Genomic DNA, 14,922 nt, shown 5'->3' on the forward strand with positions numbered 1-14,922 from the left:
AAAAGATGACCGGTAAGGGGATCTCAACCCTTGGCTTGGTGTTGTCAGCACCACGCTCAGCCAGTGAGCAAACTGGCCATCCCTATATAGGATCCGAACCCATGGCCTTGGTGTTATCAGCACCGCACTCTACCGAGTGAGCCACGGGCCGGCCCTAAAAAGATGGGTTGATGCATGGACAGATACGTGATAAAGCCAAGTGTAGTAAAATACTAATTGTAGAATCTGGGTAGTGTATATATGAGTGTTCACATACAATGACTCTGAATGTTTGAAAATGTTCACAGTAAAACATAAGGGAAAATAATAAGGGGTGTGGGTTCATATCTCTGGTATCTTCACAGCCACTGCTATGGTTTAGAGCTCTACATATTAACCAGAATCTTGCAACCACCTTCACACTGGCCTCCACACTAGCCCACTCCAGTCTCTCCCAACCCCAAGGATTGCCAGAGAGAATGTTCTGAAACATAAATCCAACCTCCATGATCCAGTCTTCTTTTCAGCTTCATTCCCCCTGACACTTGTCACCTTACTGAAGCCTGTACTTCAGCTCAACTCAAGGGCTTGTAGTTGCACTCACACACCAGGCTGCTTCATGACTTTCTACTTTTGCCTATGCTGTCCCTTTGCTTGGAATGCTCTATTCCAACTCATCCTTCTGTTTTCCCTTACTTGGTGAATACCTTTCAAGACTCAGTTCAGGTGTTACTTTTTCCCAGAAGTCTTTCCTGCTCCTCAGTTTGGGTTGGGTCTCCTTCCTTCATGCTCCCATAGCACTCTGTACTTATTTGTAACATAGTATTTATCCTAGTAATGCTGTACTTGGATTTCCATGTCTGTGTACTAAACCACATGCTCCCTGAAGATCCTTCCAATGGCATGAACAGGGCCTGACACAAAAGAGGCTTTGATAAACCACTGTAGAACTGAACCATTGATATTGAACTGGCATGGATGATATTTTGACACCTTCCAACAACTTTGTGTCATAGATTTGATTGTACCTCCTCTATAGGAATTTAAAGCCCACCACCCCTATTGACCAGACATCTCCCAATGTCCTTAGAATACCACCTTCCTCATGAAGCCACCTCAATTTCCTGCCCCATTTTGAAATAATCTCTCCAATTCCTTTAAAGGCTTACTTTTTCTGCACTTCTTTTTATGAGATTATAGGCTTTGTTGGGCAAATTTTGAATGAAAAAATTAAACTACATTCCTGATCACCTGAGTGCCAGACACTGAATTAAGCTCTTTAAAGATTCTAGCTACTATAATTCATCCCAACAACTCAATGAGGTAGGGATTATATCTTCATTTTACAGATGATGAAACTAAGGCAAGGAAATATGAAGCAACCAGCTCACAATCACATAGGTGGCAGAGCTGGAATTCAATCACTAGTTTTCTCAACTCCCAGGAACATCCTCTTTCCACCACAGTCCATTATGTCCAGGTTGGGCCAGGTACTAAAAAGCCTTGAAGTCCAGAGGGTGTAATATGCAGTGGGAAGCCATGGAATGTTCTTAAGCAGGAGGAATGATGAAAAACAGAACTTTGGGGAGATACTCCTGAAAGGTTGTATATAACAGAATGGAATGGAATGTGGGGGGAGCTGCTGAGCTCCTGACAAGGAAAATATAAAATGGGTATTGTATCTCTCTTACCATATTCATTGGTGAGTGCTAGCATTATAATGTGGTCCTGTGCAAAAGGAGAAAACTTGAAAAGGTGAACTATTTTGAGTTAAAAAGCTGAAAGGGGGATAGAGGAGTTCATAGTCTTTCTCTTGGGATGTGTAAATGGCTGACTCCATGGTTCTGTCTCCTGGAAATGGCCTGGGATTTCTGCCCTTTATGGAATGTACAAGTCCAGGAAAAAGTCAGAGTTGACTGGACAGTTGGGTGAAGGCTTCCTTAGGAAAGTGGCATTTGATGGGGCATTAGGAGATGAGATGGTGCCTTCCCTCTCTCTCTTGCAGTAATTTCTTTACTCGTTTCCCTGGCTTCAGTCTCTCCCCCTCCTAATCCACCCTCAAAGGGATCCTCTTTAAAAGCAAGTTGGATCATGCCATTTTCTTCTTAAACACCTTTAATGGTTCTGTCACTCATGGTTACCCCATGAGTCAGGTCTTTTGACAAATGTCAAAATTAGATATCATCCATTATCTGTGGTTTTAAAATAAGTGTTACGCCTAAAAACTAATCAGTTATGATCACATGCCTTCTCAAACTACCCATTCCTTCTTGGAAGTTCTGCATGTCCCCCCAGGTGAAAGTCACACCTGCAGTTATACTAAATCACTTGCCTTTCTCCATATACACACATTTTCTCGCTGCACTTGTTTTTATCCATGCTATTGCCTTTACTTGGAATACTCTTCTCACTGTTCTCTGCCTGACTGGCTAATTACTTTTCATCTTTCGGCTCAGCCATCACCTGACAGGAAGTCTTCCCTGAACCCCCTGCTTCCCTAAGATGGATTCCCTGGCCAATTTCCCACAGTCATCTCTCTCACTGCGCTATGTTGTATGGTGCTCTTCTCCACTCAACTTACTAGAAGGCAAGTGCCATTTCAGTCAACTTGGTGTGAACAGAGTCCTGATGGAGGGGCTGTGTAGTTGAGGCAGAGGACACGTGAGCAAGCAGAAGTGGAGATCTGTACTCAGGAAAAGTTAGGGCTAGAGGATTCAGTGTGGGAATTAACAGCATCCAGAAAGTTTAGGGACAACCAAGCTTCTAGATGGCTTCTTGGGTGAGATAATTCCATGTGGCAAATGTAGAAACTGAGACCCAGACAAGCAATCTCCCCCAAATTACTTGGTTAGCCATTGAGAAGGAGGGCTCTCAGCAACAAGTCCTGTGCACTTTTCCACTCCATGCTGGAAAGAGGGAAGACTGAAGTTGGGTGCCTTGTTCCCCTCCCAATTTTTAGACAGGAGCTTCTGATCTGCTAGCATTTCCTGCCAGGACTGAGGAGTAGAGTGACCGAGATGCTAGCTTATCATCTAACCTAAGGCTGGTGACAGTGCTTTGTTCCTTTACTGAGGAGGGTGGAGTAGGAGGTGGTAACAAAACTAACCCAGCTCACCATTTCTACAAAGGCTCTGAAATCCCTCATCTCTTTCCTCTTGCCTTTCTACCTGGAGACAGTTCCCCATGCTCCAGACATGTACTTTCTCTATCCAAACCCAGCCTAATACTGAGACTCAGATTGTGAGAACTGGAGGTGGCCATTTAGCCAGCAGATGCCAAAACTACACAGCTTCATGCCACACCCACAGAAGCACTATCTCCAGAAGGAAGAAATCTAGACTGGGTTCAAACTCCTTTTACAGTGAGTTGCAGACAGTAAGCAGCCTACCCTGGATCACACAGAGAATCAGGGTGGTGGTGAATTTGGAACTGAGGTTCCCGACATCACCCTGGGGGCTCTCCTCAAGACATAACTCTCCATGCTGCACCTTGCACACAACAGGTGCTCAATAAACATCCGTTGGGTGATTGACCTTCAAAAGACTTTCTAACATGGTAAAGGAAAAAGAACATGAGTTTTGGAATCAGGCAGATCCTGCTGTGGAAGACCACTAGCAAGCTTCAGTCTCCTTAACTGTAAAATAGGGTTAATTTCCTCATGGGGTTGTCAGTAAGGATTAAATGAGATATACTAAGTAAAATCTCTGGTCCAATGCCTGGCACCCAAGACACTTAAATAGTGGCAGGTATAAGTGAGAGGTGGTAGAACAGAGTGATAAGAACACAGATTCTGGAACCAGGCGGGTCCCAGAACTTACTCTATGTGTGACACTGGAAGGTTACTTTGCCTGTTTCGTCATTGGAAGGATGAGGATGTTGGTGAAGATGAAATGATTCAATATATCTAAAGCACTAAGAGCAATGCCTTGGCACAAGGAACCAAGCATGTTAGCTCTAATAGCTATCCCTTATATTCTATCCTTTGCACTGGCCTTAAGCACAGTAATCAAGTTCAGATTGTACCACAAGTGCCTGGAGGAGCTGTCAGAGAGAGAAAGGAAAAACAAAATCCCACATTTTACTGGCTACACATATGTAGCCAGTAAAAACAGCCCGTGGAAGCTACAGAAAGCCTTCCCATTGAATTTGTCAGGCCCCTTTGAATTGTTGCACACTTTCTTTCCTGCTCAACTGTACTTCTGATTATCTGCTTCAGGCCTGTGAACTGTGTCCCTCCTGAGGACAGGGATCCTTTCCCCTTCCCACCTCAGGAATAAGGTTGGGCACCAACGAAGTGCCCACTGGCAACTTGTTGAAGGAGAGAGGAAGAAGTACAAAAGAAGACTGCACTCCTGGACCCCACACAATACCAATACCACCACCACCACCACCACCACCACCACCACCACCACCAAAAAAAAAATGCCAAGCAAAACAATTGCCAAGATAAATCACTTTTATCTCTATAGGAAAGGGAGGATCTAAAAAAAAATATAAATTACATTAGTAACACAACATAAGAAAAAAACGGGAAAAAAAAAACCAACAGAGAAGTCTGGATGAGGCTACTCTAACCTATTTATAAAAAGGCCCTGCATCAGAAATTCACAATCCTACCCACTTCTAAAAATATATTTAGACATGTACAGAAGCGGTGGGCTTGTTTTTAAATTGTTTGCTTTTTTTGTAAAAATATATTAAAGGTGAATAGAAATCCTCTCTCTCTGCCCCCTATTCAATCCCTGCCTCTCTCCAGGGGATTAGAGATCAGAGGTAACTATCTCACCATGTTCTAAACCTTGGTTACTACCACTTCCAACCCCTCCCCAACTCACTTCACTTAGAACCTGAAACATTAAAAAATCAAACACACAAAAAAACACTAGCTTCTTTGGAAAAGCATAACTCTTGAGGGTAAACTTGCTTTTCACTGGAAACAACACAAAACAACAAACAGGAGGCTCCGAGAACCCAACTAAACTAAATGAAGCCCAGTCAAATGGAGGCTGGGTTTCAGCTCCGCAGAAACTTCTAACAAAGAAACAGAGGGGAAAGAGGCCCGGAATCAGGGGGATTTGCTAGCAATTAGCTGCCTTTGAAAGATCAAAAGGGGGTGTTAATGGGCAAACGGGTTGGGGACCTGATCTTGGTTACAGCAGTCAGCGCCTAGTCAGGCAGTTGCCTACACAAGGACAGGCTTCTCCCACCCTCCCCTCACTATCCTCTGCTGCCTTGAAATCTCCAAGATAAGCAAAGCTGGGTAGAAACAGGGGAGGGTAGTAGGGACCTCACATGCTATAGGGGAGGTAGCCAGGCTTTTTGCCTTTGGTCTGACTAGATGGAGGACTACTTGGTCCCTGGGGTCCCCAAGGTAGAAAAACGAAATGGGCTAAGGGACCCCTAATTCCAAGGAAGGAGAGTAGAGGCGGGGCTATGGAGACAAGACAGACAAACTAGAGACACAAAGAAGACAAAGGAAGCCTCACAGATTCCTTGTGGCCTGCTGTTAAATGCCCCAGAAGCACTGGACATGCTGGGGTGAGGTTGGAGTGGGGGGTAGAGGGCAAGGATACACTTTGCTTGGGCAGTGCCAAAATAGAGAGGCAATCTCCATCAAGTCCAGATTGCTAGTGAGGCAAGACAGGAAGGAGGTGGGGGCACTGTCTGGACAATGGAGGCAACCCACAAAGGAAAGATGGGGGAAGGGAGGATCAGATGGTCTGTTCCTTCACAGACAGGCATCTCTTCTAGGTTTGGGCTCATGAGTGGCCCGTCTGCACTCTGCTTGAACTCTGACCTGTCGTCTGGAAGTGCAAAGGCCCAGGAGTGAAGATGTGAGTTCTGAGGTCTTCTGCAGACCAAGATCTTGGCTGGGGAAAGAAGCATTGAGGTTCCCAATGGAGAACCCAGGGGTGGGCTGTCCTGCCACATCCTCTCTGGAAGGTCCAGGTTATGTTCTGTGGTACAGGTGGTGGAAGCAGGCGGTAGGGCCAGGGTTATCTGCTTCAATGGCAGGTGCTCTCCAGTTTCTGGTAGATGGTTTTTTGCCTGCTGGGGCCCAGCCACAGCCATAGCCATGTGGATAATGTTCTGCAGGACCTCACAATCCAGGCAAATCCCTGGAGCTCACCCTAGGACAAAGGGCTTCATGTGCAGCCAAAAGTAGCTTCCTCTAATGAGCTACAAAGTCATGGTCAAAGGCTTGGGCATCTGTCTTCTCCCCACCTTGAAAAGTGACAGGAATCTCCTTTCTTCCCAAGGGTAAGTCAGCCTTTCTAGGCCACCTCTCGAAATGGCCCACTGTGGGGCAGTAAGGAGACTCTGGGCTCTCTTCTTTATTTCCATGAAGCATTTGGCAAGAGGGGGCAGGGGCCACAGCCTTCTCCCAGGAATGAGTCTGGAGGTGGGGCACATCTACTGGACTTGGGGGAAAAGGAGAAGAAAGAATGGGTGGAGGTGGGTAGGCTGCTGGAGACAGGGATGGAGTTGCATAAAATGTTGAGCACAGGGCCTCCAACTTCATGGTTAGGGTAATATTGAGAGGTCCATTCATGCTCTCTTCATGCTTCTCATCCTGCCTTCCAGCTCAGGTGGGAGAGGGACAAGAGTAAAGGACAGACAAGGCAGGTGAAAGGGAAATGGGTTGGAAGAGCAGAAAAGAGGATTCTAGTCAACTGGAAACCTCCCCTGTTTGCCTGCTACTCAGGGGTATGGAGAAAGAAAGCAGGATGCTCTAGTGGAAGTGGGGAAGGTAGTCAGTAGGGGGGTCTGTGGGGGGAGTCCGTGCCTTTGGTCAGTCCCAAGAAAGCAAGACCATGCACCTCAGCACCTTGTCCGGGGCAGATAGGATCCAGGAGTGCCCCAAGAGTTGACAATGGAGAAGGCCATGGGAGTGAAGGAGTGAGGCATGGGACACAAGGGGGTTCACAGAAGTAGTTTGCCATTTCTGTGGATTTTCAGGATACGGCCAAGTCTCTGCTTTGCTGTGGCCAGTCCCTTTTTGGGACGCTTTCCTGTGGGAGAAGAAAAAAAGTAAGCAAAGACTATGGCAAAGGCTTCAGCAGCAACTCTGGCACCAACTGTCTTCAGGCCACCTCCCCTCCTCTGTTTCTCTGTCCACAAAGCCTCCCCATCCTTAGGCCATATTGGACAAGAAGCCCTCCTTAACCATTTCTGTCCAACACCACATGCCTTGGCTCTTTCTATGACCTCTTGAAGCAGCTACAGACTCCATGGTTACAGTTTGTCTGGCTCTTTTTCCTCACTGATTTCTTTGATCCCAATCAGTTTCCTTCCAAAATTCTGCAGAGAAGTGAATGTGCTTCCATGCCCTCTTGTTCTGCCCACCAGGATTGGATAAGTGCCTGGCTAGTGATTATAGTTGTGTCCCTAAAGTTGCCATCCCCAGGGCTTTAATTCATTAGAAATCCCCATCCTCGTCAACCCCCAACATCACACCAACCTCAATGTCCGTAAGCCGCATACCCTAGGGACTGGGCTTTGAGGGCCAAAGTGAGGGAAAGGAGGACTTGAGTCCCTTAACTTCGTCTTCCCTCTCTCTCTCTCTCTCCCCACATCAGATCACCTCCCACATCCTATCTGATCAGTTTATCCCTTCCCCTCTACATTTCCTCTGCCAGAGCCCTAGTCTCTCTCCATTCCTGCCTGAACCTGTGTATGTCCCCCTTTCCTAGAGTTCCCATCTCCAGTCTGCCCTCCACTATGGCCACCAAGATCTTTCCAAACTCAAACCTGATCTTGTCTCTACTTAAAATCAGTCAGTGTCTCTCCACAGCCCATGACATCAAGTCCAAGCACTTTAGGTTGGCCTTCGGTGTCCCTCCCTGGTGTTCTCATCTACTAGAGCATTGAGAGTTTGGAGCAGGTGGCCCTAAGATACCTCTCAGTTTTCCAACCATATGACAGTTGTACCTTGTCCTGCCTGATTGCTCTGGGAGCCAACTGAAGGGCGCCGCTGGGTCAAGAAGACACCAGGGGCCATGGGTGTGGTGCTGCGGTTTGCCTGGGCCATGCCAAAGGCACTGGGACGAGCAGTATACTCGTGGTCAGCAAGACTTCCTGACAGGGCCTCTTGTTTAGGCTCAGGAGGAGGCAGGGGTGAGGAAGAGGTGAGAAGCTGGGCTGTAGCAGCCAGAGTTGGGGCTGGTACTGTCACGCTGAGATTAGAGTCTTGAGGGTTAGGCTGTTCTACCTCCTTCAGCAAAGGTTTCTTCTTGATATATTTCTTCTTTTGGGCCTTCTGCAGCTCCTGAAACACAAGTCAAGTGGGAGGGGAGATTCAGGAGTGGAGGAAAAAAAGAAGGGAATTTTCCAGAAAGGGAACTAGACAATGGTCAACATGGTTCTGCAACGCACCATCCACTCTCCACCCTCACCAAGTCTAGCCTGGATGTACACACAACACACAGACCTTACAATACCTGAGGTCACCTCTTTGGTATCATCCATCCTTAAGTCATCACTGTCACTTATCAGTACAGTGGCAAGAGAAATGTAAATGAGTTTGGAGACTTGGATTTTGGTTCTAGCATTGCCACTAATGAGGTGGACCATGGACACTTCTAATAATAACTAAATTTACACCAGCAGCTGAGGCACTTTATATACTTTATCTCATTTAATCCTCATAACAGCCCTAACAAAGAAAACCCCTCCTTTTACAGGTCAGAAAACTGAGGTGCAGGGATATTAAGTAATTTGAGCCCAAAGCCTCACAGCTGAAAAGTAGTTGGGTCCAGTATTTAACCAGGTCTTTACAAAGACACACCCTGAAACTTCTCAAAATGGAACATCTGAAAAGTAGAAAAACTATTAGCTCTGGAATGAAATAAACTTGGGCCCAAATCCAGGCTTGTGCTCCCTAAATTGGATGACTGGTCAGTTACTAACCTTTCTGAATCTCAGCTGCCTCATCTATAAAATGGGTAAAATAGTATCTGCTTTTCAGGTTGGAAAGATTAAACAAAATAATGATGTAAAAATATATAGCACATATCAGGTACTCAACAAGTGGTAAATTATTATTCTATCTTCATCTTACAAAGGTTTCTTTTCCTCTTGCTGGTCTTTTTCTTTTAACAGAGGACTTGACAATCCTCTGGAGGTCACCGGGTCTAAAAACCTCCATTTTGGATGGGAGAGACAAATAAGGAATTGTGTCACTTTTCCCAATATCTTGTATTTCATCCATCCATTGCTCTATGGATATACTGCGTAGTGGGTACCTGTATAGTGGGCATCTGGAGCCCTGAGAACCTGGAAAAGTGGTGCTGAGAGCATGTGAACGACTTCACCTTCTGAAATGCTACACAGCCACACAGACCAACTCAGTGATTACATTTCTTTGCCTTCTCTCGGCAACACGAGCCTACTCCTGCCTTCGGAAGATCTGACAGGCTGTGGCTACCATAGGAATTTCTGGGGGACAAGAATAATAATATTAGTAATACATGCCAGGCACTGTTCTATAATTACTCACTTAATAATTATAAGAACCTGAGAAGTAAGAATTATAATCCCATTTTAAGGTTTTGAAGAAACTGTGGCACAGAGAAGCTAAGTCATTTCCCTAAGGTTATAGGACCAATAAGTGGCCAAGCTGGGATTTAGATCAAAGCCAGCTGGCTTCAGAATCTCTTCTCTCAGCCACACTGCTAACCCACCCAAACCAGGAACTGCATTTCTGTTCCCTCATCTCTCATCTGACTACAGAAATTGTCTCTTCATATCTAGATCATTTAGCCTAAATTTTTCTACCTTTGCTGCCAATTTCTTTTGCATATAATTTATCCAGATACTAGCACAGATGATTAGAGTGTTTTATGACAGGACCACTTTCACCTTGCCAATTCTCTTGCTCAAAAAGCTTTTAGCAGGTGTCCACCCAAGTTCAAACTCCCTGGCCTGACATGCATGGTCTTCCACAGTCTGGCCACTTCCTTAAAGCCAACCCATAATGATAACAGTACAAAGCTAATATGCCTATAGTACTTACTTCGTACCAAGTGCTGTTCTAAGAGTTTGTACATATATTACCTATTTTAATCTTAAGACAAAGTCTATGAGGAAATTGAGGCAAAGAGAAATTAAGTAACTTGCCTAAGTGGTAGAGCTAGGATTCAAACCCAGGTAGGCTAGCTCCAGAATACATTCTTTTTTTTTTTTTTTTGACCAGTAAGGGAATCACAACCCTTGGCTTGATGTCGTCTGCACCACGCTCAGCCAGTGAGTACACACCGGCCATCCCTATATAGGATCCGAACTCGCAGCCTCAGTGCCATCAGCACTGCACTCTCCTGAGTGAGCCATGGGGCTGGCCACAGAATCCATTCTTTTAACCATTACTTATTTTACTCCATTCCCCAACATGAAGCCTCCAATCCAGAAAGATCTGCTCATTCATTCATTCACTCACCCCAACACTGACCAAATACATATGCTTACCAGAGTGGGGATATCAAGTTAAATTAAATATATGCCCACTCTTGAAGCATTTATAGTCTAATATGTGACACAGAAGAGAACATTTATGATCATAAGTACCATGAGAGAATGCTATGGAAGCACAGAAGAAGACCACTGAAATAAAGCGATGGTAGGTGGTATGAAGGGCACATTAGGTAAGGCTTCTAAGAGGGCATGATTCCCAGTGGGCAGAAGGAACAGCTTGTGCAAAGGCACAAATGCATGAGACAATCTGACACACTGAGTGAACTATGAGTTCTGTAGTGCAGTATGGCTGGTATAAAGGGTGTGCATGAGGGGCAGGAGGTAAGGAAGGAGAGGTGACTAGAGACCAAATCAACAGGGCCTTGTGTGCTGTATCAAGGAGTTCCGTTCTCCTGGAAGGCCTCCCTGTCTCCTATTAAAAGCTTAGCCTGTAAAACCCCTCCCCAATTTCAAAACTTCTTCAACCCAAACAGAAGTGAGCTCTTTAGAAGGCACTAAGGGTAGTTTTCACACCTTTAATTAATTTAACTGTTTATTTAAAGCAGTAGAACCCCTTTTTATCAAATTACATTTACATTTCACTGGGATATACATAACAGAGAGAAGTTCTGGTTAAAGAAGGGCCGCCTGGCTTGCTTGGTCTCTGTTGGCTTCTAACAATAGCCTCTGAGACATTTCTAAGCAACTCTAGAGCTTCACAGAACATCATATAAAAAACACCATTCTATTAAATTTTATTTAAGTAGGATATAATTACTAAATTATATAAACATTTAACTATTTCACTTAAATAGCAAATAACATGAAATTTGAAATTAGAGGATATGAGTTTGAATCTTGTCTCCTCCATTTACTGGCTGTATTATCCTGGACTAGTCACTTAAAGAGAGCCTCATTTTCTTCACCTGTAAAATGATGAAAATATCACCTATTGAACAGGACTTTTGGGCAGGTTACATGAGACATTGTACATGGAAGCACCTAACATAAAGCAGATGCTCAATAATGCTTTAAGCTATAGGATGTGGCATGAGGAGCTAAGGGAATGTTAAGGACATTCACCAGAAGATTCACCTCCAAATGCTCCTAGGGTTGCTAAGCACATTATACATGTTAAATAACTTTGTAAACTGTAATGCTAGGAGGTGAACTTGATTCTAGTGAAGATAGTCCTTTAGGACAAAAAATAGTGGGTGACATTTTCTTCAGAAGCAGGGGGGTGAAGATCAAGGTAATAGTATTTGATAAAGAGTACAAGAAAAACCTCTCTCTAACTGGCAAAATTTCAATACTGGTGGGTGGCTAAGAACTTCAATGTTTGTTCCCAGCTGAGTCACCTCCTTGGGGCTTCATCTGCGGGCAAAGGATGGACCTGGTCCTTCCCATCTGAGAGGTTTTTACACACATAGAAAGGCAAGTGGTATCAGCAAGGGCTTTTCTCTGGCCCCATATTTCCTTTCATCTTAAATCATGTCAACTGTGTAACCTGTGGAAGTAGCTTATCATTGAGTTGGGATGTGAAGGATATAGGAGAGGGCTGGGATACTGCCAAGAATAAAGATCAAAGATTATCTACTCCCCAATAAGACAATAGTGAGATCCTATCTGTCTGAAGGCTGAATTTTGAGGCTCTAAGTCAAACTGGGATTAGTAGTAGGGCAATAGCCTGGGGTGCCAGCACCTACCTGTTGGGCCAGCTTTGCAGCTGCTGCAGCCAAGCCTGTCTCAATAGAGGCTACCCGAGTCCCCTCACGCACAGGACGGTCCTGCTTTGGTAGAGTTGGGGTCACACGGGCTGCGGGGGAAACAGAATGAGAAGGTGTCACACTCAGATAAAAGACATTTATCTGAAAGCCAATCATATTCCCCACCTCCAAGCTCCCCAAAGGTAGTCTCATTGATTTTCCTGCTTCTAGCTTTTGACAAAGCCAGATTTTGCTTCCCATCAGATGTGATGTTAATTTACAAATGTCCAAAGCACACACTAATTAAAGGATAAAAAGTTAACCTCCCTGAATTGGTATTTAAGAGTGTCCATGGTCTACTCCTGGCCTACCTACCTCCCTCTACCTTATGTCCACACCCATAGTCTCAGCTTATCCAGACAGATGGCTTCTTTATTACATCTCCAGAATATGTACAGCTCATCCTCTCTCCCTGTGCCTTTATGCTCACCATCCACACTACCTAGAGTACCCTCTTCCCCTTTGAAGGCAGGTTTTGAATAGGCATACAAAGGTAAGTTGAAATCAGTATCCTATCCCCAGGACCTCTCTGGTCCCCTTGATCTCTCCTTCCTCCGAACTTATGATCTATACAAGTCACTTGATACATAGCACATACCACCTTTGTCTCATTCTCTAATGCTGATGTGTATTATTTTGTCTACCACCTGGGCTATGAGTTCCTGAAGAACATCATCTTCTTTTATAATTCTTTCATAGTGCCTTAGCAACCTTGAATCAAAAAATAGTTACTCATCCTGCCTTTTCAATAGGAAGTGTATTTCAGGAGAACCAAACAGCCCCAGATGATAAGGAACAGCTCTTCTTTACAAAGGAATGCCAGCAGAAGGAATGACAGAATTAGCAAATCACAAGTTTGCAAGCCCTCATGAAATAATTGATTCTAGGGAATTGGTTATTTACACAGTGCCAAAGTATTACTTCAGATTACTTGCTAGTCTCAAGAAAAACCTAACTTTACAATGGTGAGATAAGGAGATCACCACCTTAACTATTAACTTTAGTATCGCTAATAGTGAAACAGTGTAACTTTGTGCACCTTCTACGTGATGCAATAGGAAATTCCAGCATAACCTGTGTAGTAGTATTGTTAAAAAGCTAAATCAAGCAATCCATTCATATTACTTCCAGTGTTTTGGAAACACAGGGATAGAAGAACAAGTTAAATGACACCATGAGAAAACAAGCAGACATTCTACAAGGTAACTGGCCTAATCTCTTAAAATACATAATGTCACAAGGAAGCAAATAGACATATCTAGAAAGTGGGATGTGCCACCGGGCTATTATACAAGTTTCTACAATAAAGTAATAGCATAAAACAAAAACAGGAAGACTGCTCTAGATTTAGAGAGACTTAAAAAGCATGACAGTCAAATGCCATGTGGACCCTGTTTAGATCCTGATTTAAATAAGCCCATTATAAAAATATGCCTCTGGTTAGACAATTTAGGAAATTTGATTATTGACTTGAAACAGCAAAATTTTGATAATTGTTCATTTTCACTGGTAGGTATATGAGAGTTCACTGTACTATTTTATTTTTAAAGAAAAAAGCTAATGTCACAGAAAAGAAGGCATGGTGGTGGTGCTGAACTAGATTTAAAAACTCCTTGATCGGTTAGCTATTATTATAGAGGAGAATTTCAGGATAAGCTGTATGCAGATTCTAAGACAGGCAATTCAGGAGGCTGAAGTTCTTTCTTTAAAGGCAACATTTTATTTGTTTAGAACATGATCCAAAGCAAATATAGCAAAGATATTAATGCACAATTTTGGATCATGAATATTTGGGTATCTTTTATATTGCTCTCTATAGTTTTATATGTGTGGTGGTTTTAAAACATGGCCTCAAATTCTTTGAAACCTTTTCTACTGATAGGTGGGGTCTGTGATTCCCCCTTGGATTTTAGCAGGCTCATTTGTAACCTATAGAATATGGTAGAAGTGACACTGTGTGACTTCTGAGGCTAAGTCAGAAAGGCAATTTCAATTTCTGCACTGCTTGCTGAACACTCACGCTTGGAGACCTGAGCTGCCATGTAAGAAGTTTGATTGCCTTGAGGCTACTAGGCAGCAAGAAAGCTAGTCAAATGAAGAAGCCACAAGTTGGCACTTTTAGTCTTTGAGTCTTCTAAGACCAGGCACCAGACATGTGAGTGAATGGGACTTCAGATGATTTAAACTCTTGGCCACCAAGTCACCCCCAGCCTTCAAAGTTTTTCCAGCTGAGGCCCCAGACGTCATGGAGTAGAAACAAGCTGTTCCCATTGTGCCCTTTCCAAATTCCTGACATACAGAGTACATGAATGGTGGTTGTTTTAAGTTGAAAAAAATAAAAAAATAAAAAAAATAAAAACCTTCCTTGATTAGACCTAGGTTTTAGGAAAAAAAAGTTATAAAAGTTATTTTGGGGGGAAAGTTGAAAAAATTTGATTATGGACTGGGTATTAGAAGATCTTAGGGAATTACTATTAACTTTTTTTTTTTTTTTTTTTTTGTCCTTTTTGAGACCGGCCACACCGCGCTCAGCCAGTGAGCGCTGTGAGCGCACCGGTCATCCCTATATAGGATCCGAACCCGTGGCACTCTCCCGAGTGCGCCATGGGCTCGGCCCTAAATCTCTTTCTTTTTTTTTTTTCGTGACCGGTAACGGGATCGCAACCCTTGGTGTCGCGCCTGTACCGCGACCGGCAACGGGATGGTGTTGCACCCGCACCGCGCTCAC

General features: G+C 44.0%; 1 protein-coding gene across 1 annotated transcript; it reads right to left on the minus strand.

Annotated features, from left to right (window-relative positions):
• Positions 1-4,417: 4,417 nt before the first annotated feature.
• On the minus strand, positions 4,418-12,244 carry LOC103607693 (histone lysine demethylase PHF8-like; the record flags this gene model as incomplete). Its single annotated transcript, XM_008592169.1, has 3 exons — positions 4,418-6,992; positions 7,912-8,248; positions 12,135-12,244. Coding segments are annotated over 3 exons (536 nt in total), but the record flags the coding sequence as incomplete, so codon positions are not given.
• Positions 12,245-14,922: the final 2,678 nt, after the last annotated feature.

Source organism: Galeopterus variegatus, unplaced genomic scaffold (assembly GCF_000696425.1).
Source record: "Galeopterus variegatus unplaced genomic scaffold, G_variegatus-3.0.2 Scaffold7632, whole genome shotgun sequence".
NCBI classification, from domain to species: domain Eukaryota; kingdom Metazoa; phylum Chordata; class Mammalia; order Dermoptera; family Cynocephalidae; genus Galeopterus; species Galeopterus variegatus.